This window comes from Scylla paramamosain, chromosome 28 (genome assembly GCF_035594125.1).
Source record: "Scylla paramamosain isolate STU-SP2022 chromosome 28, ASM3559412v1, whole genome shotgun sequence".
NCBI classification, from domain to species: domain Eukaryota; kingdom Metazoa; phylum Arthropoda; class Malacostraca; order Decapoda; family Portunidae; genus Scylla; species Scylla paramamosain.
In genome coordinates this window covers 13,422,139-13,443,356 of record NC_087178.1, presented here as the reverse complement: position 1 = coordinate 13,443,356, position 21,218 = coordinate 13,422,139, and the positions used below count along the sequence as shown (strand labels likewise).

The window sequence follows — 21,218 nt, the reverse complement described above, 5'->3', positions numbered from 1 at the left end:
TGGGCTTCCTCCTATTCATTTCCAATATCCACCTCTTCACTCTCACTTCATTTCTCACTACTCTCTTCATCTTCTGATGGATGTATCACTCTTTATATATCTAGGACATGCTGAGGAATCCCATGAAGCTCTTTTACACTTAGCACTCCAACACAACACGCCTCAGTCGACTCCTCATCCTGCAGCACCCATAAATAGGCCTTCTTTACTCTCGTTAGACTATCCTCCTTGTTCTTCTTTGAAGGGACAAAAATTGCATGCAGCTAAAGATTGCACACATCCAACAACTCTTGTAGGATTCCCAATTGTCGCACCACAGTCATTTCAGAGACTCTTTTCATGTGAATTCTTTTCTGCCAACATTATTGATTTCATCCAGCCAAACACGGTAGCAGAGTCAGTGCAAGTCTCAACTACCTGCAGGTTCCACTTCACTGCCAGGGTAACTCCTTTCAATACTGCATCCAATTTAGCAACATTGACATGTCCAAAGTCACCTTTCTTTCTCAACCAGGCCACATCTTCAACTTCTATGACATCAATCTCCAACACCACTCCTGTCATGATACTACTAGCATCACTCCTTCTCACTGGGCTCTCATGGTGCACTCGCACTCTATAATATTTTTCATCATATCTACTGTCTCTGATCTGAATTTAACCTCCCATCTTACCCCTTCTGCTCTCCTTTTAATGTAGGGCAATGGCCTACCTATATTTCACAAGCTTAGAACAGCTGTCTTTTTATTCAGCTCACCACCCACCTCAGGAATCTCATTTCCTCTCCAAAAACTAACTTTTCTGTCTCATCCTTCTCCAGTCTTAGGCCTAATACTGCACCTCTCTCCAGTGGCTCAGGTATTTTTGTGGCCAGCCCAAACTTTGCCTCACGTTCTACCACTTCATCTGCTGTCACTACAGTCTCATCCACCAAACTATCATCATTGTATGAATTTGTGCCAGCTTCCATGACCTTTTTCCTCCTCCATACAGGGAAACCTCTGTTCTCAAACTTAATTAATTTCTGAATGCTGTTTTGAAATCCAAAACGTTAAAAAACTGAAACTATTTTCCCCATAGGAATCAATGTAAAATGAATTAATCTGTTCCCAGACACTAATCTGCACTATCTTAGTGGCTTATGACAGATGTTGCCAAAGCCAAGATGGCTACTTTACATCTCCAGCTCACAAATTATTTATCCAGAAAGGATGTACTGAATGAACTTATGACACAGAACCCATCAGAAGATACTGTTTAGACTGATCTAGTGAGGGAAGTCTTACACAGAGACACAGAGAGGAGAAACCCACTTACTGCCAAAATGAAGGTGATCATAACACTTAGACATCTTGTTGTATAGTAGTGATGGCATTGGGGGTCATTGAGAGAGCCACAAGTGTCTCAGAATTACTCCTGAGTGCTGAAAACTGTTTGTTTACATTAAGGCTTTTCAGCTGGATCAAGGCTTTTCAGCTGGATCACATTTATCCTATTTCAAAGATTGAATTACAATCTTACACTCTGTGTCTCTCCTCCAAATATATAAAAATGAGGTATATATTTATAGAAACTGAATTAGTAATAAACAATAGCTTTTGCTATGTCTTTTAATATTTGAAATCAAGTAACTTTGTTTTAGAACTGAGTTATGGTACCACAACCAAAACAATGATGAATTCAAAATTTTGTTAGAAGAAATAAATGTTTGAAAAAGGAGGTGTTTCGTAACCAAGGTTCCACTGTATATTAGTCATGATTCTTGGGGCAGAGTTTTACCTGAAATGTAGCCTTGTTAAACAGCATGTTCATTCATCTCTTATATTTTCTCAGCTGATACCTCCACAGTTTCTTTACCACATGAATTTGCAGATAGGCAGACATCAAATCCACAATAGAGGAGGCCCCTCTCATCTGTCTCCAGTGTCTTAGGGTCACACCACATATATCAATGACATCACTGTCCATGTGGTACATTACATATATATTCCTATCTCTGTTTTCCGGTTCCCTACTGTCACTGGATAGCAGGCCACCTCATTTAAAGCAAGCAAGCTACTCTTTCTTGTCACCTCTCCAAATGTCACTGGTCTTTTTCTTCTTGCAATTACAACACTACCAAGTTGGCTGATTACATCTATTCCCAGCCATCAATTAATCTTCTTAGTATAATAGCATCAACGCCCAGCTAAACTTTTTGAACCATCAACTTGATGTGTCTCTCACTTTCACATAGTCTCTTTGTCAACTGTCACTAGTCTGCTTTCCTTTTTCTTACATTTTGGCACCAGATGAGAAGCCATCACCATCTTTGAACAGCCAGTATCCACAAGGGTTTTTACCTGCTTTCTCCCTACCGTCACCTTGACTATTAGTAGGGAGCCTGACAGTGCCTTTAACTATCCAAGGAGCTAGCTTGCAGCACAACTGCTCCCTCCATCTGTTTTTCTGTTCATGGTGGTATGTCATGTGGCCCTCCTTTCCACAGTGATAGCATGTTATGCATGGCCTAGACTCTTAGCACTCTCAAGTCATGTGAGGGCCACAAAACCTGAAACAACCTTTGAATTTTTGCATTCCTACCCCTCTGTCATTTTCTTCACCTGTAGGATCAAGTCTTTTCATCTCTGTGGCTGAACCTCTGGTTGTTACTGCCACCACTTCCTTGCCTCCCTTTGAATTCTCTGACACCAACACTCTGGGTAAATGAAGTCACTCACACTCAGTACATCAAAATCCTTTACTTGCTTCAATTCTGTTGAGATATGGTCAGGAAAACCAGTGATAAATGCCAACTCCAATCCTTCTTCCTTCAATCCAGCTAGCCTGGGCAATTTCCTAACTTTATTGGCAACAACATCCACTCACCTCAAACCTGTCAACTTCATGTAGGTCTTAAAGCTTCCTTGTGCAAATGTTTCCTTCAACCTGTGCTCTGTCTTCCCCACATCAGTCTGGTCTTCTCACTTATCTCCATATACAAAGCCAATGCATCTTCTAGATACAGTGGAATAAAGCTGGCCAGATGCTTAATTTCTATTAGCTTTACTACCAGCATTGTCTTTTCCAACCAGGCCTGAACCATCAAGGCACCTCATCATATAATTTTTTATCGTAATTTTTCCTGATTTGTTTATAAAGGTCTAGATAGCTTGTAGTACAGAAAAAAAAAAAAACTTAGTCATGCCTACCTCCAACCAAGAAACGCCAGGTCTACCTCAGAGGACCAATGACCAGCAACATTAATCAACTCTCTGCTCCATGCTGTGGACATACCTGAACAGACCAAATCATATATGGACGCCTGCTCACACACCACTCCCCACACGGTCTTTACTTGAATAAAACACTTTAGAAATTCTACTGATTAAACAAAGGGGCTTCACGAATACTAATTAGCTCATTGTTAAGGACAACTCTTCTGCTATAAACTATGTGAGACTCAAACTGACTGACCAAAGGGAAACAAGGTAAATTAATCAGGGAAGGAGAGTTTTTGGGCGCGGAAATTCTTGTGGTAAGTTAATGGCAGTGAGCAGCAACTCTTAATCATACATTTGGCATTCTCTCTCTCTCTCTCTCTCTCTCTCTCTCTCTCTCTCTCTCTCTCTCTCTCTCTCTCTCTCTCTCTCTCTCTCTCTCTCTCTCTCTCTCTCTCTCTCTCTCTCTCTCTCTCTCTCTCTCTCTCTCTCTCTCTCTCTCTCTCTCTCTCTCTCCCCTCGTTCATTATCATTCTTTCTTGTTCTTCACTTTCCATTGTGTTATCTTCCTGCACATTACAAGACACACACACACACACACACACACACACACACACACACACACACACACACACACACACACACACACACACACACACACACACACACACACACACACATTATACTTTATTAACACATGCCAAGTCTGTTCTCTAACTAGCCGAATACTTCTTCATTAATTGAGTGTCAAAATCTTTCAAGATCTAACTCCCATCATGACTTCTGGCACCTAGCCAAAAAATATCTCCAATAACTTTGCTTCTTCTTTCCCTTTTTTTTTCAACCAGATGGCACCACTGCTATCACATCTGTCTCTAAAGCTGAACTCTTCATTCAGACCTTTGCTATAAACTCTACCTTGGACGATTCAGGGCTTGTTCCTCCCTCTCCTCCACCCTCTAACTACTTCATGCTACCTATTAAAATTCTTTGCAATGATGTTTTCCATGCCTTCGCTGGCCTAAACCCTTGGAAGGCTTATGGACCTGATGGGGTCTCTCTAATTGTTCTCCAAAAATGCACCTCCATGCTTGCACTTTTCCTAGTCAAACTCTTTCAACTTTGTCTGTCAACATCTGCCTTTCCTTCTTGCTGGAAATTTGCCTACATTAAGCCTGTTTCTAAAAAGGGTGACTTCTAATCCCTCAAACTACCATCCTATTGCTTTAATTTCCTGCCTATCTAAAGTTTTTGAATAGATCCTCAACAGGGAGATTCTTAAACATCTCTCACTTCACAACCTTCTATCTGATTGCCAGTATGGGTTCCATCAAGGTTGCTCTACTGGTCTTTTATTTCTTTTATTTCTTTCTTTTTTTTCTTTTATTTCTTTCACTGGTAAACTTTGGAACTCTTTATACTTGCTTCTGCATTTCCCCATACTGATGGATGGAATTCTTTGAAGAGGGAAGTGTCAAGACCCCTCAAATTTTGGAACCCTTTGGCCTTTTCTTTTAAGGACTGGCTGTGCAGTGGGCTTTTTTTTTTCTATTTTTTTTTTTCAGTCAGTGGCCCTCTTACAGAAAGAAAAGTCTGCTCAAAGTGTTGATAAATAATAATTGCAAGGAAGAAGTATATAGGTTTGTTCCAAAACCCCTTTGGTGTGTGAATTAATTGTCTGTTTCTCTTTGTGGTACTCCTCCCTACAAATACAAAGCTTGTTTCCCATGTACCTCCTTTGCTCCCTAACTAATACTATGGGAGATGAAATCAAGATGATATTGGTGGTGGTGTTGGTTTTGGTTGTGATTATCAGTGTTGTCTAATGGGCATATATAGTAACCAACCACACATGAAAAGTATTATGCATTTTAACCAGTAATATCTTTTCTTTCTTTTTTGACAGATCTATGATGGACCATCCTCCAAGTCAGACTTAATATCCACCCATTGCAACACTTCCACTGTTCCCTTTAGTGTGTCTTCCTCTACCAACCTGATGTACATCCGCTTCATCTCTGACAGCAGTCAGGAATTCCCAGGCTTCACTGCCACACTCACGAACACACCACGTGAGTTTTCTCTTCATGTCCACTGAACTAACTCATTGCTATGACCTGATGTTGCTTCTCCACAGTATTGAGCCTTTATTTTCAGCATCATTGAGTGAACATCTTGCCATTTTCTTTCTTTCTCTGTATCTTTATAATATTCACTGGTAACCAAGGAAGAAAAAAAAATAAAGATAATATTAAATATTAAAATATTACATTTTTCCAGCCGTATATTAGGCCAGCATTCCCTGCTAATTGAGAAGAGATGCACACATACACAACTTGTTGACAGTCACAATCAAAATAAAATAAGAAAGATTAAAGATCACATGATTCTGTTCCTGTCTTGCATCAGATCCCTGTGGTGCCTCAAGTCTCCATGCCACCAATGAGTCCCAGGTGCTGCAGTCCCCTGGCTACCCTAACCAGTACCCATTGAGTACCCGCTGTCGCTGGATTATTTCAGCCTCTGAGTTGGATGATGATATTCACCTTGAAATTAATGAGATGAATCTAGAGACATCCCGACTTTGTTCCAAAGATCAGCTCTACATTTCGGAATATGTCCCGGTAGGCAGAATGTTTTGTTTTTTTGTCATAGCTTGAAGTAAAAAGGTTATCATTGATAGTTTATTAAATTGATATTATTTATAATTGTACTGTGACTTTGTCTCATATTTCATCATAATATTCCATGCAGTCATATACAGTAGTACCTTGTGATTTGAACTAAATTGATTACTTTGGGCTTTTTTAATTTGGAATGTTCTAATTGGGAAGCAATCTATCCCATTCAAATTAATGTTAAAAAATTCATCCATTCCAGGTCCCAAAATCCCTTTTTTTTTTCTATGGGTTTATGTTGTGGCCCAAACATATAACTGAATGAAAATAACCTAAATTACAGAAAGAAAAATAAAGTAAAGGAAATCATGAAGTACTGTATATTTGGCTTATAAGACGGTACTTGAATCATCCTAAAAAAGACAAAAAAGTTAGTTGTCTTATACATCAGATATAAAACAGTGACCTCAAAACTATGCAAAATACCAATGTAAATAAACACCAACCTTAAAATGTTGGGTCATCAAAAGTTCCTGCCATCTTCAGTCTTGAAAGCAGTTGTTGTAAAAAGAATTTTTATTTTGCTCTAAAAATTCTCTCTCTCTCTCTCTCTCTCTCTCTCTCTCTCTCTCTCTCTCTCTCTCTCTCTCTCTCTCTCTCTCTCTCTCTCTCTCTCTCTCTCTCTCTCTCTCTCTCTCTCTCTCTCTCTCTCTCTCTCTTCCCCTCATTCCATGCTTTCCTCCCTCTTCCCTCCTCCTCTTCCTCCCTCCATCCTCTCTCTCTCTCTCTCTCTCTCTCTCTCTCTCTCTCTCTCTCTCTCTCTCTCTCTCTCTCTCTCTCTCTCTCTCTCTCTCTCTCTCTCTCTCTCTCTCTCTCTCTCTCTCTCTCTCTCTCTCTCTCTCTCTCTCTCTCTCTCTGTGAAAGTAAGAACAATCTTGTGAATTGCTAAATAGAATGAGAGTGATAGAGAGTTATAGAGGGAGGGAAGAAATGGAAAGGGATGGGGAAGGGTAGGGAAGGGAAGAAAGACAGGAGGATGAAGCTAGAGGAATTGACCACTTGAATGGGTGTTTGTTCATATTGGAGGACTGTGTTCAAATTGGAGGACAAAATTTGTTCATCCCTGTTTGAATTGGGAGTTGTTCAAATTGAAGGATGTTCAAATCATGAGGTATGACTGTATATATTTTTTTATGTATTATCTGATTTTGATATACACTCTTAATACACTATATGGAAGAGGATGTTTTTGGGAAATCAGGTCCTAGTGAATAGTATGTAGCTGTATCATAGTCTTGAGGAGGGTACCTTGAACACGCTGCTTCTCCTTCCCTCAGCTTCAGTCGGAGTCTCATCTCATACATTCTGGATCCACCTCACGTTACCCATTCTTGCTCCCAGGAGGCAGAAGGGTGTACTTCTTTGTGAGTGTAATATCTCTTTTTTTGAGGCCTTGTTAAGCCTTGTGTGGGATATCAGGAATGGAGTGTGGTGATGGTGTGATGTTACTTGGTAGTGTGTGATTGATAAAAATTTTGGTGCTTTTAATTAAGATGCAGAAACTTACAATTTTTGTTCTAAAAAATGCAAGTTCCCCTTCCACATCAGTTTTTACCACACCAATGATTTGTCCCTATCTTTTCTCTCTGTATCTCTGTCATTGCAGTCTTCTTATCTGACTTAACTGATGTATTTAATGTCCATACTCCATGAATATGTCCATAAATATATATAGAACCTGTCTATCAGAATTGCACTAGAAATTGATGTTATTTAGTGAATGTTAAGCACCTGCATGTCTTCTCATCAGTATGGGAATTGGTTAAGGCATGGGTACTGTGGCAGCACCATCCCCCACCACCTCACTTCCTCTACCAATGCTGTTGAATTGAGGTTCATTAGTGATGCTTCCATAGTCTCCTCTGGCTTCCGACTGCACTATTCAATTGGAGGTTGGTACTTAGCAATAAGGTAACTTTTTTTTATACTGAAGGGCCTTTGACAATATCTAAGCTGTTGGTGAATCTGTGAGAAATAATGAGTAAATGACATAGTAATGCTTAAACTTCCTGCTTCAACCTTGTTTAGCTAGGAAAATTGATAATAAAAAACACTTATGTTTATTGGAATGAATTAGAGTTTTCAAACATTGAGTCTCACTAGTAATAACAAAAGTGAATTTAAAACCAAATAAGGTTGTTTTTTATATTGATTAGTATAAGATGATTTTGGTAAATGATTGCATTTGATTTTAGGCTGCAGAATATGATACCTGTTGATTGCTAAAAAGATATAACATCATTAGAATTTTAAAGGTATTATAAGATGACCTATCACTTTCACAGGCTGTAACAGAACCTTCAACAGTACTTCTGGAACTGTCAAGTCGAGACAGGCACATGTTTGTCATTCTACCTTCCTGGCGCCAGAGGGATCCTTCATCAACCTCTACTTTCGCATGTCATACATTTATACAAGAGGCGAAAACTGCACCACCAGCCACTCTATGAGGGTAACCAGTTTTTATTGATAAGATTGTCATTTAGTAGCTGCACAAAATGTTGATAAAATCCTTTTGTTTTCATGAATGCAATATTTGTTGCTCATCCATCGGTTGGTGACATGTCCTTTAGGTCTATGACAGCTTGTCACTTAGTAGCTGCACAAAATGTTGATAAAATCCTTTTGTTTTCATGAATGCAATATTTGTTGCTCATTCATCTGTTGGTCACATGTCCTTTAGGTCTATGATGGTTTAGATACCTCGGCTCCACTGCTGTTGTTCTTCTGTGGGTTTCGTGTGGCTTTGCCTGTGTTTTCAACAGGGAATGCACTCTACTTAGAGTTTACACGACAGTGGAGTGGACACTTTGACCTTACGTATACTACCTCAACGCAAGGTGAACTCCTCTTTCAATGTATGAGGGAGGAAATTGTCAGTGAAACAATGTACACCATTAAAACACATAAAAGGCTAAGTTTTCTGTTATGAAAACTTCCTGATATATATATATATATATATATATATATATATATATATATATATATATATATATATATATATATATATATATATATATATATATATATATATATATATATATATATATATATAGTTCATAAGTTATCTTAGGTGTCAGTGTACATTGGCTCACATATGGAAGCTATAAATCTTATAAATCCTTTGACTTTTATTTGTGGTGCAGTTCTTTCTGTTCTTCAGTTATGGATGTAAAACTTGTACACTGTGAAAGATTTTAAACTTTCTTTTGTTTTGATAGTTTTTGCTTTTTTTGGCCTTTTCTATAAAAATTCATTGTCTTGTAGATACAGATACCTCTAGAAACCATTTTAATGAATTGTAATGTCTTACAGGAGGTGGTTGTGGTGGGACAATGCATGTCAGTTCTTCGGCTATACTAACCAGTCCAAGTTATCCAGGACCTGCTGGTCCCAACCTAGACTGTGTCTTCACCCTCACAGTCCAGCCTGATCAGCATGTCATTCTCCGATTCCAAAGTAAGATTTTGTATAATCAGTTGAACCTTGGCAGTGTAGTAAGGCCACATCACACAAGTGGTTTTTGTGAATTATACATGGATATAATAGATAATAATAGTAATAATGATAATAATAATAGTAATAATAGCAGTAAGGCCACATCACATGAGTGGTTTTTGTGAGTTACATGTGGATATAATAACATATCTTAAAAAATACTTCTTGGCTGTTTCCAGCACATCTTGTATATTCCAGTAAATACAGCAAGTCTCTGCATATCACCTATCACAAAGTGGTGTTAGATCACATACATACTACCTATCCATTGTACTTTTCAGTTAAGAGAAAACAAATGAGACAGTGGTAACATTTATACAATATGCAATATTTCTTACTCATTCAGGAATTGACTTTGGTGGAGCTGATGGCTGCAACAGTACTTACTTGGAGATGTATGACATGAGTTTGTCTGGGCAGCCCATTCTGTTTAACACTTTCTGTGGAGAGGTGAGTAATTCACATGACTTGTGCACTTCAGAGGCTGGGGCAGTTCAGTGAAGTATTGGATACATTAATTTTCACTCATTTTACTGCAAAATATTCACTTATCCAACATTTGTATGATTACAAGGTTTGTAAGAATTTTGTTTTTTATCATTCTAACTACAGGGTTTTGGCTTTTGTCTGATACTAGATGCCATCTCCACATGGCTGCTGTGAACACTCAATAACATGCTGATTTTGATGTTCCTTCAATAGGAAGGGAGGACAGCCATCCACATGGCACCAAGCAATAGCATGGCATTGCGCTATGTAACAGGTGCCAGTAACATTACTGGTCAGGGATGGAAAGTCAGGATCAAACAAGGACAGCCTCATGAATCTACAGGTGAATTGGCTGCTTTATGGAAAATATAATGCCATAATATGTTTGTTCAAGTGTGTGTGTGTGTGTGTGTGTATTTACTTAGTTGTATTTACCTAGTTGTGTTTTACAGGAAAAGAGCTATGCTCGTGCTGACCTGTCTCCATACCTATAAGCATCCAGCTTAACTTTAAATTCACGAATATTTGTTGCTTGTACCACTGTTTCATCTAAGTTTTTCCATATTTCTATGCTTCTATTTGGGAAACCATATTTCTTGACATCTCTTCTACTTGCTGTTTTCCTCAATTTGACTCCATGTCCTCTTATATCTCTTGAGTCCCACACAAATAAGTCTTCTTTGTCAACTTGATCCTTACCCTTTAAAGCTCTGTATTTAGCAATCAAGTCTCCTCTTTCTCTTCTTTCTTGTAATGATGGAAGCTTCAATCTCCTTAATCTTTCTTCATAGGTTAAATCTCTCAAACATCGTACCAATTTGGTTGCAGCTCTTTGGATCCTTTCTATTTTCCTTATTTCTTTTTTATATGGGGTGACCAAACAATTGTGGCATATTCCAGTTTTGGTCGAATCACATATTCCATCAACTTTTCATCATCTCTTCATCCATGTAAGCAAATGCCCCTTTCATCTTTCTTAGTAACTCATAGGTTTCCCCAACTATTTTGTTTACATGTTTTTCTGGTGATAAATTATCACTTATTGTAATTCCCAAGTATTTTTCTTCTTTGGTTTTCTTAATTTCCACTTCTTCCATGGTGTAGGAACTTGTCAGTCTTCTTTTGCTTTTTCCTAATTCCATCACCTTGTATTTCTTTGCATTGAATTCCATTTCCCATTTCTTACTCCATTTATATATCTGTAATATTTCACTGTATTGTTTTCCACTCTTTTCAATAATTTTGCATTGTCTGCAAACAGACTTTTATAACTGTCAACCGCATCCACCATATCATTGACGTACACCAGAAACATTACGGGGGCTAAGACTGTCCCCTGTGGTACTCCACTTGTAACTCTACACCATTCTGATTTTTCTCCCTTTATTACTGTTCTCATTTCTCTATCCCTCAAAAAGTCTGTAATCCAATTCAGTGTGTTTCCTTGCAAACCCCCTATATTTTGAATTTTCCATAGCAGTCTCTGGTGTGGTACCTTATTAAATGCTTTTTTAGATCTTAATAAACACAGTCTGCCCAACCCTCTCTCTCTTGAATTTTATCAATTGCTCTATTATAAAAGCTCACTAAATTCGTGACACAAGATCTTCCACTTCTGAAACCAAATTGTCTGTCAGTCAATGTATATGTTTCTTCTAAATATTCCATCCATCTGTTTTTAACTATTCTTTCCACTATCTTTGCCACCACACTTGTTAGGGACACTGGTCTATATTTCATTGGATCTTCTTTATTACCTTCTTTAAAAATGGGCACAATATTGGCTCTCTTCCAGTCTAGAGGAATTTTTCCTTCCTTAAAAAACATATTATGGTATTGTTCTGCCAGTTATTCACAACATTCCTTAAGAATTCAGTTGGACACTCCATCCGGTCCTTGAGCCTTACTTACATCCAAATCTTACATAATCTTCTTAATTTCACTTATGTCCACCAGTATCTCTCTCATCACATTGTCTCTGTGCCATGCTCTTTCTCCTTCAAATTTGCTTTCTTTGGTAAATACTGACTGGAAACACTTGTTCATTAATTCCGCTTGTAACTGTGTATATAATGTATGTAATGTCATCTTTCGTTAATTTATCTATTGTTTGCCTGTTTTTTCATCTTCCCATTCACATATCTGAAGAATAACTTCGGCTCATCTTTGCATTTGTTAACTATATCTTTCTCATAATTCCTTTCTTCATCTCTCAGGATTCTGATATATTAATTTTTTGCCTTCTTGAATTCTTCCCATTTCTCACTTTCTCCTTTTTTCTCCATCTATTCCATGCTGCTTCTTTTTCTTTTTCTTGCTGTTATACATCTCATATTAAACCAGTCTTTTTTTCTTTTTCACTTCCTTTGTTTTGATCTTCAGTACATATCTACTTACCTCATCATTATAAATTTCCTTGAATATGTCCCACTTTTCCTGCATACTGCTTGCCATGAACAGTTGTTTCCATTTAGCCTCTGCAAAATATTCCCTCAACCTGATAAAATCTGCTTTCCTGTAATTATATTTGCCATTCTTGTAAATTTCATTCCTACTTTCTATAGGACCACTGCCTATACTGAATTCAATTAACAGATGGTCACTTTTACCTAGTGGGCACTGATAATTTATTCCTTCACTGATGTCCATTTCCTTTGTAAAACATCAAGTCTAGCCTTGATGCCTCTTCATTACCTCCAAATCTTGTATTTTCTCCAATCCATTGGGTCATAATATTTGTCATTATTAAATTTAGAAGCATATATCCCCATGACTCTTCTTCCCCGTCCGTGGTCCGTGTGTGTGTGTGTGTGTGTGTGTGTGTGTGTGTGTGTGTGTGTATTTACCTAGTTTACCTAGTTGTATAGTACAGGGTCCGAGCCAAAGCTCAATTAGTCCTGTCTCCATACCCGAATTTGTCCAATCTCTCTTTAAACATGTACACACTCTTTGCCGCAACCTCCTCTTCTTTTAAGTTATTCCATATTTCAACCGTTCGATGTGGAAAGCTGTATTTCTTAATATCTCCCAAACAATGACTTCTTTAATTTCTTCATATGTCCCCTTGTACGTCTATCTCCTTCCTCCACTTTTACAACTAGATCATCTCTGTCTATCTTCTCCATGCCATTTACTAATTTGAACATTGTTATCAGGTCTCCTCTTTCCCTTCTTTCTTGCAGTGTTGGTAATTCAATTTCTTCCAGTCTTTCCTCGTAACTTAGGTCTTCCAATTCAAGTATCATTTTTGTAGCTGTTCTTTGTATCCTTTCCAAATTCCTTATATCTTTCTTCTTGTGTGGAGACCATACCACTGCTGCGTATTCCAGTTTGGGACGTATCATGTGTGTTATAATTTTCTTCATCATTTCTTTGTCTAGGTAATTAAATGCCACCCTGATATTTGCTAGCAAATTATATGTAGAGCCAAATATTCCATTGATGTGTTTTTCTGGTGATAGCGTGTCTTGAATTATTACTCCCAAGTCTTTTTCTTCTTTGCTCTTTGGTATTGTGATTCCTCCCATCTTATACTCCCATGAAGGTCTCCTTTTACTTCTTCCCATCTCCATTACATGGCACTTCTTTATATTGAATTCTAATTTCCATCGTTTACTCCATTCATAAATTCTATCAATATCCCTCTGTAGTTCCTCACAATCCTCTTGGTTCTTTATTACTTTCATCAATTTTGCATCATCTGCAAACATGTTAGTGTAGCTATTTAAACCCACCATCATATCATTTATATAGACCTGAAGCATTATAGGTGCCAACACAGACCCTTGTGGTACTCCGCTTGTTACTTCGCACCAACTTGATTTATTATCTCTGATTACTGTACTCATTTCCCTACCTTGGAGATAATCCTTCATCCACTCAAGTATTTTTCCTTTTAGCCCTCCTCGATGTTCCAGTTTCCATATGAGACTTTTATGTGGAACTGTATCAAAAGCTTTTTTCAGATCTAAATAGACTGCATCAACCCAACCATCTCTCTCTTGTAGTTTATCTATTACTCTTGTATAAAAGCTCAGTAAGTTTGTTACGCAAGATCTCTCTTTCCTGAAACCGAATTGTTTTTCTGTTATTATATTTTCTTGTTCAAGATATTGCACCCATCTGTTTTTAATGACTATTTCACAGAGTTTACTTACAATACTCGTGAGTGAGACTGGTCTGTAATTCAGTGGTTCCATTTTATTACCTCCTTTGTATAACGGTACTATAATTATTTGCTCTCTTCCATTCCTTTGGTACTTTTTCCTCCTTCAAAGAACTGTTAATTATCTCCCATATTGGTTCTTCCAATTCCTCTCTACATTCTTTCAATATCCATCTATTTACTTTGTCTGGTCCCATCGCCTTCCTAGTATCTAGCTCTTCCAGTAGTCTTTTAATTTCTTTTCTTTCCACATGTATGTTTTCTATTCCTTTCTGTTGTTCCTCATCTCCCAGTGATGCAAAGACAGTTTCTCTTGTAAATACAGACTTGAAGCTTTTATTCAGTATCTCAGCCATCTCTTGTGTGGTTTCATAAATTTCTCCATTTTTCTTCAGCTTTGTAATGGTATCTCTATGCTTTATTTTTCCATTTACATATCTATAGAAAAGTTTGGGTTCTTTACACTTTCCAACTATATATATTTCAAAATTTCTTTCTTCTTCTCTTCTTATTTTAACATAATCATTTCTAGCTGTCCTGTATTCTTCTCTATTTATCTCATTCCATTGTTTCCTCATTTTTTTCCATGCCCTCTCCTTCTTTTTTTTTGCCTCAGCACACTTTGCATTAAACCACACTTTCTGATTTTCTTTCACCTTATATCTTGGCACATATCTTTCAATACCTTCTCTAAACTTGCTTAAAAACACTTCATATTTTTTCTGCACCTCTATACTTCTTAATAAATTACTCCAATCAAGCTCTCCGTAGAATTTCTTTAACCCTGTAAAGTCTGCCTTAGCATAATTTTTTCTCTCATTTTTATATTCCTCATTGAATTTTGGCACTTCTTCTTTGATCTCTATCTCCATCTTCACATGATCACTTTTTCCCACTGGACACAAATATTCTATACTTGGTTCATTTTCTGGCTTTTTTGTAAAAACCAAGTCTAGTAGTGATGGTTCATCTTCCCCTCTGTACCTAGTATTTTCTTTCACCCATTGATCCATCGTGTTTACCATCATAGTCTGTAAAAATTTTTCACTCCATGTACTGGCAATCCCTGTCACCTCCATCTCCCCCCAGTTTATCTCCTTGCTATTAAAATCTCCTACTAGTAACACCTTGTTTCTTATCTTTAGCATGTCATCTATACTTTTTATGAACTCGCTTTGCATGTGCTTATAATCATCAGTCGCCCAAGTGTTGGTCTTTGGAGGCATGTACGCAACAATAATTTTTCTGCTTTCTTGTCCTTGGATCTTGATCTCCACACTCAATGTTTCTGACCTCCCTTCACCATATTCCACTGTTTCTATCAAGATGTTTTTTCTTACTAGAATCATCACTCCTCCTCCTCCCTTATTCTTTCTGTCTCTTCTCCATGTGTTATATCCTTCTTCTTCAAATTCAACATTAATCTCCCTTGTTAGTTTTGTTTCCATAATGCATGCCACTTCTGGTTTCTTTTCATGTAAATAATCTCTTAGTTCCCTTAGGCTGGACACTAATCCATCTATGTTTGTATACATAACTTTAATTTAATTTATTGTGGACCCATTTCTTTTGTGTTCTCTCTTTGTTGTCTTACTTCTTGCCCCGCATTCTTTAACCACTATTTCCTCATTTTCATGTCTATCACTCTCCATATATACCTTTCTGCCTGTTCCTGTGTTCTCTCTTCGTTTTTTGTCTTGGTCTCCTCTTTTAACTCTTTCACCTTGTTTCTTTCTTTGTGTGTGTGTGTGTGTGTGTGTGTGTATTTACCTAGTTGTAAATAGGTAAATACACACACATATACACACACACATACTTGAACAAACACATTATGGCATTATATTTTCCATAAGGTTTGTTCAAGTGTGTGTATGTGTGTGTGTGTGTGTGTGTGTGTGTGTGTGTGTGTGTGTGTGTGTGTGTGTGTTTACCTAGTTGTTTACCTAGTTGTGCTTTATGGGAAAAGAGCTATGCTCATGCTGTCCCATCTCCATATCTTTTAATATCCAACTTAGCCTTGAATCCATGTATACTTTCTGCATTTACTATCTCCTCATCTAGACTGTTCCATACATCAATACGGGAAACTATACTTTTTGACATCTCTTCTACAAGCTCTCCTCTTCAGCCTCTTTCCATGTCCTCTAGTGTCCCGTGTATCCCAGACCATTAAGTCACTCCGGTCCACCTCCTCTGCTCCCTCATATGCTTTATATATCGTAATCAGGTCTCCCCTTTCTCTCCTCTTTTCCAGCGTTGGTAGATGTATCCTTGCCAGTCTCTCTTCATATGACAAGTCCCTGATACTTGGTAGCATCTTTGTAGCTGCTCTCTGAACTCTCTCCAACTTCCTTATATCCTTTTTCTTGTATGGCAACCACACTTCTGCTGCATATTCTAGTCTAGGTCTTATCAGTGACACGATCATCTTCCTGACCATCTCTTCATCCATATATGCAAAGGCCTGCCTTATTCTTCTCAACAAGTTATAGGTTTCTCCTGTAATTTTGCTAATGTGTCTCTCCGGGGTCAGGTTTCCTGTCACTGTAACACCGAGATCCTTTTCCTCTTCTGCTCCACTCAACCTTACACCATTCAACACATAATTTCCTTTTACTCTTCTTGTACTTTTTCCAAATTCTATTACTTTACACTTCTTTAAATTAAATTCCATTTCCCATCTATAACTCCACTCTGATATCTTGTTCAGGTCTTCTTGTAACATTCCTCAGTCCTCTGCACTCTAAACTTTCTTCAGCAACTTTGCATCATACGCAAAAATGCTCATGTAGCTGTTCACACTCTCCATCATATCATTTATACAAGCTGCAAACATGATTGGTGCAAGTACTGAGCCTTGGGGTACTCTACTTAGGACTTCCCTCCATGATGATTTTTTATCTTTTACCACCATTCTCATTTCTCTTTTTGTCAAGAAATTTTCCATCCATCTCAGCAGGCCCCCCCTTAGCTCACCATTATGCTTCAACTTCCACAACAATTTCCTGTGTGGCACTTTATCAAAGGCCTTCTTCAGGTCTAAATAAACACAATCAGCCCATCCATCTCTTTCTTGCATTATATCCACCACTCTAGAATAAAAACTCAGTGAGTTTGTAACACACGATCTCCCTCTCCTAAATCCAAATTGTTGCTTTATTATCACTTCATTTCCTTCTAGGTACTGTATCCATTTATCCTTCACCAATCTTTCACACATTTTGCACACCACACTTGTTAGAGACACAGGTCTATAGTTTAAGGGCTCCTCTTTACTACCACCTTTGTAGATTGGCACTATGTTGGCTTTCTTCCATTCAGTTGGGACTCTGCTTTCAATTCGGGAGCTTTCAGTAATATTATGTATTACCCATGTCAACTGCTGATTGCACTCTTTTAGTATCCATCCTGACGCTCCATCAGGTCTAGGGGCCTTCCTAACGTCTAGTCCCTCCATTTGTTTCTGGACATCCTCTTCAGTCACTTGGATTTCCCCCAGACCCATTTCCTCACTCATCTCACTCTGCCACACAAATGTTTTCTCTTTTGTGAATACTGATTGAAAACTCCTGTTCATTATCTCTGCCAATTCAGCCAGATCCTCACACATTTGACCATTCACCTTCAGTCTGCTTATTCCTTCTCTATTTTTCATTTTGCTGTTCACATATCTGAAGAATAGTTTTGGTTTCTCTTTGCATTTGTCCATAACATCTTTCTCATAATTTTTCTTTTCTTCTCTAATAACCCTTACATATTCATTTTTTGTAGTTGTGTAGTTTTGCCATAGCTCCTGTGTATTTTTCCTCTGCCATCTATTCCATGCCGTTTCCCTCTCCTCCCTAGCTATTTCACATCTATTATACCAGTCATTGTTATATCTTCTCTTTGTCTCTACTTTTGGTACATATTTTCTCACTCCCTCTTCATAAATATTGATGAAAGCTTCCCACTTCTTTTGCACATTACTTGCTGTGATAAGTGTACTCCAGTCCGCTTCACCAAAGTATCTCCTCATTTGTTTAAAATTTGACTTTCCATAATTAAATCTTTCACTTTTATAATCTTCACATCTACTTTCCTCTCTTTTTCTTTAATACAAAATCTTATCATGTCTTCTATAATATCTGCTTCTTTTGGTAATACCAGATCAAGTCTTGATGGCTCCTCTCCTCCTCTGTATCTAGTGTTTTCCTCAACCCACTGTGTCATAATATTATTCATTGCCAGTTTCAGAACCTTATCTCCCCATGAGTCTTCTCCTCCTCTTGTGTTCCACTCCTCCCAACTTATCTCTTTACAATTAAAATTTCCCATTATAACAGTTTTGTTGTTTTCTTTCATTTTCTTTATAAGCCATTCTTTAGTATCACTCAGCATCTGTTCATGCTCTTGTCTATTCCAGGCCTTTGTTTTTCAGTGGAACATACACCACTGTGACATATCATCTTCCTCTTCTTCCATTTATTAGTTATAAGTTTAGGCCTTCCACCAAGCCTTCTGCCTTTTCCACACTCTCCACCCTGATAATCTTTTTAACAAGAATCATCACTTCACCTCCTCCTTTTCCACATGTTTTTTATCCATATATTGTACTTTCCCCTTCCTAAATTTGGTGTCTCTGAATCTCTTAGTTTATTTTCTACCATTGCCATGATGTCTGGTTCATTTGCTTTTATAAATTAATTCACTTCATCCATCACTGAAACTAAACCATCCACATTAGTGTATGCCACTGTCCATGTCCCTTCCTCTCTTACAGCTGTGCTTCTGCACCCTTCACTCTTCGCATGTACTACTGTGTGTGTGGGTGTGTGTGTGTGTGTGTGTGTGTTCATATGTTTGTGTGTATGTATTTACCTAATTGTATTGTACTGCGTATGAGCCAAAGCTGATTTTGTCCTGTGTCCATAAACCATATGTATCCAGTTTATTGTTAAACATGTGTACACTGTTTACCACAACCACCTCCTTCAAATCATTCCAGATTTCAATAATTTGATATGGGAACCTGTAATTCTTGAGGTTAGTTGAACATGCACCCTTCTTTTTTTTATTTATTTTCTTATCTATTTGTTTATTTATTTTATTTATTTATTTATTTATTTATTTGTGTGTGTGTGTGTGTGTGTGCGTGTGTTTGTATTTACCTAGTTGTGGTTTACAGGAAGGGAATAATCTCATAGTATCCCGTCTCTATATCTATCCAGTTTGGTCTTAAAAGCATGGACAGTTACAGCACTGACATCTTCACTGAGTTCATTCCATTTGTTCACACTTTTATGAGGAAATCTATACTTCTTGATGCCTCTTCTACAATTAACTTTCTTCAGCTTCTTACTGTTCCCCCTTGTACTCTGTGTGTCTAAATTTATAAAACATTTTTTGTCCACATTTTCCATACCATTTATCATTCTATAGATATTTATTAAATCTCCTTTCTCTCTCTCTCTCTCTCTCTCTCTCTCTCTCTCTCTCTCTCTCTCTCTCTCTCTCTCTCTCTCTCTCTCTCTCTCTCTCTCTCTCTCTCTCTCTCTCTCTCTCTCTCTCTCTCTCTCTTTTTCTCTCTCTCTCCTATTTTCAAGGGTAGGAATTTCCAACATTTTTATCTCTTCATAGGTTGACTTACTCAACTCTGGAACCATCTTAGTGACTCCTCTTTGTACTCTTTCTAATTTTACAGTAATCCTCTTTGTATGAGGAGACCACACCACTGCTGCATATTCCAATCTTGGTCTTATCATGGAAATCAACAACTTTTTTTACCATTCCTTCATCCAAATCTGAGAATGCCATTCTTACTCTTTTTAACAAATTCATTATCTCTCCAGTAATTTAATCTGTGTGTGTGTGTGTGTGTGTGTGTGTGTGTGTGTGTGTGTGTGTGTGTGTGTGTGTGTGTGTGTGTGTGTGTGTGTGTGTGTGTGTGTGTGTGTGTATTTACCTAGTTATGATTTATGGGAGGGGAGTAATCTCTTAGTATTCTGTCTCTATATCTATCCAGTTTGGTCTTAAAAGCATGGACAGTTATGGCATTGACAACATCTTCACTGGGTTTATTCCATTTTTTCACACTTCTGTGAGAAAAAACTATACTTTTTGATGTCTCTTCTACAGTTAACTTTCTTCAGCTCCTTACTGTCCCCCCTTGTACTCTGTGTGTCTAAATTTATAAAACATTTTTTGTCCACATTTTCCATACCATTTATCATTCTATAGGTGTTTATTAAATCCCCTCTCCCTCTCCTATTTTCAAGGGTAGGAATTTCCAACATTCTTAATCTCTTTTCATAGGTTGACTTACTCAACTCTAGAATCATCTTAGTGACTGCTCTTTGTACTCTTTCTAATTTTATAATATTCCTCTTTATATGAGACCACACCACTGCTGCATATTCCAATCTTGGTCTTATGGAAATTAACAACTTTTTTTATCATTCCTTCATCTAAATATGAGAATGCCATTCTTATTCTTTTAACGAATTCATTGTCTCTCCAGTAATTTTATCAATGTGTCTGTCTGGAGTCAAATTTTCAGTTGCTGTTACTCCCAAATTAATTTCCTCTTTTGATTTATGTAACTTCACACCATCCATCTCATAATGATATTGCATTCTTTTTGTTACTCTTACCAAACTCCAATACTTAAATTGAATTCCATTTGCCAAGATTTACTCCATCTATTTATTTTATTTAAATTATCTTGCAGCACCATACAGTTATTTACGTTTTCTACCCTTCTCATCAGTTTTGCATCATCTGCAAATAAGTTCATATAACTGTCTATTTCTTCATTTATGTCATTCACATATATTACAAACATATGATCGCAGTGGGACACCACTAGTTACTTTCAGCCAGGATGAATTTTGGTCTTGTATTACGTAATGTTCTCTTCTCTCTATCATCCAGATAATCCTCCATCCACTCCAGCAGTCTTCCTCCAATTTTTTCATTTTTTTTTTTATCTTCCATAGCAATCTTTGGTGTGATACTTTGTCAAACACTTTCTTCAAGTTTAAGTAGACACCATCCACCCATCTGTCTCTCTCCTGCACAATATCAATTACCCTTGAATAAAAGGACAATAAGTTCATGGAGCATGATCTTCCCCTCCTAAATCTTAGTTGACAATTTACCAAAACTGTATTTCTTTCTAAGTGTCCCATCCATCTTTCCTGTATTGTT

General features: G+C 37.5%; 1 protein-coding gene across 3 annotated transcripts in view; it reads left to right on the top strand.

The window, feature by feature from the left end:
- LOC135114948 (cubilin-like) overlaps window positions 1-21,218 on the top strand; it is a 226,195-nt gene that overhangs the window by 160,820 nt on the left and 44,157 nt on the right. For all 3 annotated transcript variants that reach the window (XR_010275724.1, XR_010275725.1, XM_064031254.1), the window contains exons 61-69: window positions 5,107-5,272; window positions 5,610-5,824; window positions 7,156-7,242; window positions 7,629-7,770; window positions 8,164-8,330; window positions 8,562-8,718; window positions 9,194-9,337; window positions 9,723-9,826; window positions 10,079-10,208. Coding sequence is in view for 1 of the 3 variants with exons in the window: in XM_064031254.1 (XP_063887324.1) it covers window positions 5,107-5,272; window positions 5,610-5,824; window positions 7,156-7,242; window positions 7,629-7,770; window positions 8,164-8,330; window positions 8,562-8,718; window positions 9,194-9,337; window positions 9,723-9,826; window positions 10,079-10,208 (1,312 nt within the window). In the remaining 2 variants the exon portion in view is untranslated. The remainder of the gene's footprint in view (window positions 1-5,106; window positions 5,273-5,609; window positions 5,825-7,155; window positions 7,243-7,628; window positions 7,771-8,163; window positions 8,331-8,561; window positions 8,719-9,193; window positions 9,338-9,722; window positions 9,827-10,078; window positions 10,209-21,218) is intronic.